Below are 7,179 nucleotides of genomic sequence, written 5' to 3'. Positions count from 1 at the left end.
CATTGCTCCTCATCTCCATTGTCAAGGGCCATCGCTCTGTTCTGAGCCTGAGTCCTCTGGTTCGAGACTTGTCCACTCTTGGACGATCGCTCCTATTATCAGTAAGAATCGACTCAACGCTGCCATGGTCGATGTTCCTGGAAAGGTCCTCAGTGGTGAGGTTAACTCGCTGCCATCCCCAGCCACTCGCAAATCTCGTGACACTCTCTACACATCGGTAACTCCTAACTCCGAGACCAGACTAATGCCCCTTTGTCAAATTCCACGCGCTCTCTCTATCGAAACATCTCTTCTCTGCTTGCTTGTGAGTCGTGCCCAGAGAACGCCACGCTCCACGGGGCTGTGTTACATTCCATTCCCTCCGATTGTTTAATGTCATTTCCCGTACACAAGTGTAAAGGAGAATGAAATAATTGTTACGCCAGATCCGATGCAGCACAAAAAAAAACAGTGAGATAAAGAAAGCAAAGATAATCTAAAAATCCAATAAACAGAAATGCATAAAACAGCTTATATACATAGATTGTATGTCCATAAAGTGACGCTAGGCACAGGATTGTCTGTACAGAAGGTGACTCCGACAGGAAATGATACAGTAGTGGTGCTGGGGGTGTGGAGGGGTGGTTAATGGGTGGAGGTGTTGATCAGCCTCACTGCTTGGGGGAAGGTGACTGTTTGAGTCTGGAGGTCCAGGCGAGGATGCTACGTAGCCTCCTCCTTGATGGGAGTGGGACCTCTCCAACGAGGCTCAGCGAAAGCCAGGTCTGAATTGCATAGCCTCCCATGTCCCAGCGTTAGGGGAACGGGCTGCTGTGGGAGCTTCACACCCCCCGCCCATGCACAACAGGCCTGTAACGAGAGTGGCAGGTTCACTGTAAGAACCTGGGAGGAGAGGATCTATCCTGGACCCGACACATTGACATAAGAGATTGAGCAGATGCTGCAAACACACTCAGCAGGTCAGGCAGCGCCCATTTTGTAGCTCTGGGTTTTTATGAAATGGGGTTGCTAGCCCCAATCCCAACCCTCCTCCTTTTGCATCCGGGCTTGGGACCATCCATTCGGGAGTTCATTAGTCCATGCTAAATTTTTTTGCTGTCCAACCCACCCGACTCATGGACTGTTTGTCCCACTCCCATCAGGGAGGAGGCTGCGTAGCATCCACACCAGACTCAAAAACAGTTACTTTCCCCAAGCAGTGAGGCTGATCAACACCTCCACCCACTAACACCACTACTTCATCATTTCCTCTCAGAGTCACTGTCATGTACTGAGAGTCCTGTGTGCCTCTCTCCCACTTTTGTTGGCGTTTAGGGCAGCAGTGAAGTTTCTCCATCTCTGGGGGTGTTCAGAGCTTCCTTCATCGTGTCAGTAGCTTCCTCTTGGTTTTCTCTGCTGTCAGTCACACAAGTCCCGGGTGGGGACTCAGGAATACCGTCACACTCAGATGTAGAAGGATTCTTCATTGTTGTTTCAGTAACAGTCTTGTTTGACCAGTCAGGGTTGTTAGCCCTGAGCTCAACCCCTGAACCCGGAGGACCGGTGGACCACTCTTCGTCTGACCTCTAACCTTTGACCTATTTGGCAGAGGTGACCCTACCAAGAGCCAAAGCACAAGGCCCTGACTTCAGCCAACCTAACTCTCTGGGTCATTGAGGCACGCAATCCTCCAAACCAATGACTAGGTTGTGGTCTTGTTGGAGGTCTCCTGTGTCCAGTGTTACTATATGGACATACAATCAATGTATATAAGCAATGTATTTATATCACCAGACTCAGCGAGTCTAGTGCCATTGACCCACAACTGGGACTATAGCCCTCCTACCCCTCCTACTCATAGACATACCCAAACTTCTCCTAAACATGGTCATCAAACCCACATCCAGCACTTCCACCGGCAGCTCATTCCCATTCCCAACCTTTACTCAGCCAAGGAGCAGTACCATTCCTGCAAGAGGACCACAGCTTTGCCATAGAGTTTGGGGGCTTGCATTCCTCAGTGACCCGGAGAGCTATGCTGGCTTTTTGCTTTGACTCTTGGTAGGGTCACCCATGGCAAAGAGGTCAAAGGGTAGAGGTCAGACTAAGAGTGGTCCACTGGTCCTCCAGGTTCTGATGTTCAGCTCAGAGCTACAACCCTGACCGGTCAAACAAAACTGTTACAGAAACAGCAATGAAGAACCCTTCTACATCTGAGTGTGACGGTATTTCTGAGTCCCCACCCGGGACTCACATGACTGACAGTGGTGAAAACTGAGAGGAAGCTACTGACACGATGAAGGAAGCCCTGAACACTGCCAGAGATGGAGGACCTTCACTGCTGCCCGAAACTCCAACAGTGTAACGGGCGGTAAGTAAGCATGCCCTACCGTTAACTGAGGGGTCGTGGACACCAGATTGGAAACCTTGCTCGAAGTAAAAACATTCCCGCTCTGGTTTGCCTTGAGAGGGCAACACAGGGGAGTGGCCGGAATGACAAGGCTGAGGGAGAGGGGAATGAAGTCAGAAGCGGTGAGGGGACAAGGTGGAAGAGGTAAAGAGCCAAGAAGAAGGGATTTGATAGGACAGGAGAGTGGACCATTGGAGAAAGGGAGGGAGGAGGGGGAAACAGGTGGAAGTGATGGGCAGGTGAGCCGAGAGAAGAAATGAGAGGGGAACCGGAATGGGATATGGACAGAGAGAAATCAATGTTCATGCCATAAACTGTATCCAATACTCCATGTTGTCCTTTCCTCAACATCACACAACCTCTCGTGTCCAAGAACACAGGAAAAGCTGTCTGCTTTTCGAGGGGGCTGGAGAGAGCTGGACTTTGCGCATCTCTACTCACGTCATTGTACAGATGGTCAGGAGAGAGCATCCCAACAAGCTGCATCACTGCACTGTACGGAAACTGTACAGCGGCAGCCAGGACGGCTCCACAACGGGTCGTCAAAACTGCCCAACAACCACCAGCACCAGCCTACCCACCGTCACGGACAGAGACAGAAAATGGAGCCGGAAAAGGGCCAGCGACATCGTGAAGGATCCCACCCACCCTGCTCATGGACTGTTCGTCCCACTCCCATCAGGGAGGAGGTTGTGTAGCATCCACACCAGGACCACCAGACTCAAAAACAGTTACTCTCCCCAAGCAGTGAGGCTGATCAACACCTCCACCCTCTAACCTACCCCTCCACACCCCCAACAACACTACTTTATCATTTCCTGTCAGAGTCAGTGTATTTACAGACACTTCCGTGCCGACCGTCACTCTGTGGAAATACAGTACGGTGCAAAAGTCTCAGGCACAGATATATCACTAGGGTGACTAAGACTTTTACTGAGTACTGTATGTGTCAACGTGGAACGGAGAGTGAGTTTGTAAATCTGGTGGGAGTAAAGGAAGTTTGGAATGACGAGGGTGGAGCGCTGTGGGAGGGGTGTGGTACAGGTGGCAGCGAAGGAGTGCCAGGGATGGGTGCTGAGATGCCAGGCAAGGTCATTTGATTCCAAACAATTGGTTTATTGATCATTACAGAATGTCTCTCTGGTGCTTCCCGCTCCCTCCCCTCTCCCTTCCCCTTTTCCCAATCATGATTCCCTCTCCCTGCCCCCTTCCCACTCTCAGTCCACAACAGAGACCCAGATCAGAATCAGGTTTATCATCACTCATATGTGCCATGAAATTTGTTTTTCTTTCATGGCAGCAGTACAGTGTGTTGTTCTCCTTTACACTTCTGTACTGGAAATGACATTAAACAATCCTGAATATTGAATAAGCAGTGGGTTAAGTGAGGAGTGATGTGCGATTTGGTCACTGCCTTTTCAATACCTCCAACTGTGACTTTAAGATCCAGGAAATCTAGCCCCCAGCAGTTAGGGGTGGCGAGGTCGAGGGGCAGAATTGGACTGTGGATACAATTAACACAGGGAGATAGACCTCATCAGCCCGGCCCTAGGGGGGAAATCACCCCCCCGAGTGTCCGAGGGAGCCCGCCAAGGCAATTCCCCCCACCACCCCAGCTGCTGGCGTTATCATGTGCTGGCTCACACAATGTGCAAACGTTTCCAGATCTGATTACACTTCAGCCAAAAAATGCATAAAGGAAAATTGAGGAGGAAATGACAGCATTCGGAATTACCTCATTAAGAATTAGTTTGTTCCCTGGGCAACGGGAGGCGGTTGGTCACTGGGCCCCACCATCCCTTGGTGGAGGGGCTCGGGGGGGGGGGGGAACCAGGGAATGCGCAGCCATTTCCCACATGCCTGGGCAGATGGAAGAGAGGGGCTTAGAATATAGAACAGTACAGCACAGGGGAGGCCCTTCAGCCCACAACGTTGTGCTGGATCAATTCAATTAGTGATCAAATCACCAATTAAACTAATCCACATCCTTCCATCTTCCTCACAATCATAAACGTCTCTTCAAAGTCTCCAATATTTCACCCTCTACCACCCCCACCCCGGCGGCACATTCCCAGCACCCATCACTCTGTGTGAAAAACTTGTTCTTCACATCTGCTTTGAAATGACCACCCCTCAACTTCAATGAGCACTCTCTGGTGTTTCACGTTACTACCTTGTGGAAAAGGTATTGTCTGTCTACTCTGTCTGTGCCTCCATTAGCCTCCGCTGCTCCGGAGAAAACAGCTCAAGTTTGTCCAACTCGGCATCTATGGAAAAGAGTAAATAGTCAAAGTTTTGGGCCGAGACCCTTCGCGGAGTCCCGATGAAGGGTCTCGGTCTGAAATGTCAGCTGTTTACCCTTTTCAATAGATGCTGCCTGGCCTGCTGAGTTCCTCCAGCATGTTGTGTGTGTTGCTCGGATTTCCAGCATCTGCAGATTTTCTCTTGTTCAAGTCTCACCCAACCCAGTGGAAAAAGCCTGTTTGCATTTACCCTGTATATATCCCTCATTATTTTGCATTTCTCAATCAAATCTCCCCTCATTCCTCCACTCCAGGGAATAAAACCCTAACAGTTCAACTTTTCCCTATAACTCTGGTCCACAAGTCCCAGCAACAACTTTGTAAACTTTCTCTGTACTCTTTCAAACTTATTAATGTTGATAGTCCTCTATGCATCTATAAATTTGCCAACGACACAACTATTGTTGGTGACGGGGGGTGTACGGAAGTGAGCTGTGTCAGCCGCGCGAGCGGAACCGCAGCAACAGCTTGCACTCTGCATCAGTAAGGCCAGGGGATTGTCTGTGGACTTCAGGAAGGGCAAGTCGAGGTTACACACACCTTACTGAGGCATCAGCGGAGGAAAGAGAGAGCAGTTTCAAGGTCCTGGGTCTCAACATCTCTGAAAACCTATCCTGGGCCCAACATATTGATCCAATTATAAATAAACCACAATAGCAGCTCTACTGCATTAGGAGTTTTGAGGAGATTTGGTATGACACCTAAGGCACTGGCAAATTTCTACTGATGTACTGTGGAGAGCGTTCTGACTGGCTGCATCACCGATTGGTACTGAAAGTGCAGAGAGTTGTAAAGTCAGTCAGCTCCATCATGGGCACTGGCCTCCACTGAATCTAGGACATCTTCAAGGAGCAGGTCTCAAAAGGCAGCGTCCATCATTAAGGACCCCATCACCCAGGATGTACCCTCTTCTCATTGTTACCACCAGGGAGGAGGTACAGGAGCCTGAAGACACACACTCAATGATTCAGGAACAGCTTCTTCCCCTCTGTCATCAGGGAGGAGGTACAGGAGCCTGAAGATGCACACTCAATGATTCAGGAACAGCTTCTTCCCCTCTGCCATCAGGGAGGAGGTACAGGAGCCTGAAGACACACACTCAGCGATTCAGGAACAGCTTCTTCCCCTCTGCCATCAGATTCCTAAATGGACATTGAACCCATGGACACCACCTCACCTTTTTTTTAAGCATATAGTACTTCTGTTTTCTGCACGATTTTAATCTATTCAATATATGTATACTGTATAAAGTATACTGAATAAGATTTATTATTATTATTATTTTCTCTTCTATATTACGTATTGCATTGAACTGCTGCTGCTGCTGACAAGTTTCACAACACATGCCGGTGATAACAAACCTGATTCTGATTCTGAAGTCCCTACCAAGGACTGTGAGAGCAGCTGAGAGGATCACAGGGGTCTCCCTACCATCTACTGGGGGCATTTATCAGGAACGCTGCCTACCCAGGGCCCTCAGTATTATTAAGGATCCCAGCCATCCATCCAGCATCCTCTTTGACTTCCTACCATCGGGTAGGAGACTCCGATGCATAAAGACAAGAACAGTCAGGATGGGAAACAGTTTCTTCCCTCGGGCCATCAGGCTTCTGAACTCCCTGTCGCATTGCATTCGAAGGGAACACTGGTTAATCTGTTCTGTACTTTACAAGATTTAATCCATGCACTTTGTTTATTTATGTGTAATCCATCTGTAAATTGTATCCTTACTTTCCTAACTTATAGTGTGTTATGTGTCCACGGAAATGTCTCATTGGACAGTATTACATGTATACAGTTAAATGACAATAAACTTGACTTAACCACTATGTTACTGTGCCAGCACCAAACTCACCTTAGAGTCAAAGAATCATAGAAAAGTACAGCACAGAAAGAGGCCCTTCAGCCCATCTAGTCCATGTAAACTGTCAACTCCCATCGACCTACACCCAGACCCCAGCCCTCCATACCCCTACCATCCATGTACAACCATCAATGAACCTACCAGTCCCACACAGCCTTGGAACGTGGGAGGGAACCAGATCACGCAGGGGAACCGTGCAAACTCCACACAGACAGCACCTGATTTCAGGGTTGAACCTGGCTCGCTGGAGGTGTGGGGAACTGCAATGCTCGATAAGTATCTCAAAATAAAACCCAGAGAAATTAAAAATGCTAAGCATGAGAAAGTCTGCAAATGCATTCCAGTATTGCTTCTGCATAATGACAGATTTCACGGAGTAATGCCGGCGATATTAAACCTGAATCTGATTCCAGAGCAGCACACAAAGTGCTGGAGGAGCTCAGCGGGTCAGGGAGCATCTGCGGAGGAATAACCAGTCACTATTTCATCAGGACTGGAAAGGAAGGGGGAAGATGTCAGAATAAAAGGCTGGAGGGGTGGGGAAGAGGACAAGCTGGAAGGTGGTGGGTGAAGCAGGTGGGTGGGAAAGGTCAAGAGCTGGAGAGGAAGGAATCTGATACAAG

The 7,179-nt window shown here is 49.0% G+C and overlaps 1 protein-coding gene across 1 annotated transcript in view; it reads right to left on the bottom strand.

Moving 5' to 3' along the window:
- adgrd1 (adhesion G protein-coupled receptor D1) overlaps positions 1 to 7,179 on the bottom strand; it is a 202,776-nt gene that overhangs the window by 140,710 nt on the left and 54,887 nt on the right. Inside the window, 2 exon segments of the mRNA XM_059993522.1 lie at positions 2,370 to 2,481; positions 6,793 to 6,836. Of these exon segments, the coding sequence (XP_059849505.1) occupies positions 2,370 to 2,481; positions 6,793 to 6,836 (156 nt within the window).

Source organism: Hypanus sabinus, chromosome 18, assembly GCF_030144855.1.
Source record: "Hypanus sabinus isolate sHypSab1 chromosome 18, sHypSab1.hap1, whole genome shotgun sequence".
Classification (NCBI taxonomy): domain Eukaryota; kingdom Metazoa; phylum Chordata; class Chondrichthyes; order Myliobatiformes; family Dasyatidae; genus Hypanus; species Hypanus sabinus.
This window is presented reverse-complemented; position numbering and strand designations above follow the sequence as displayed.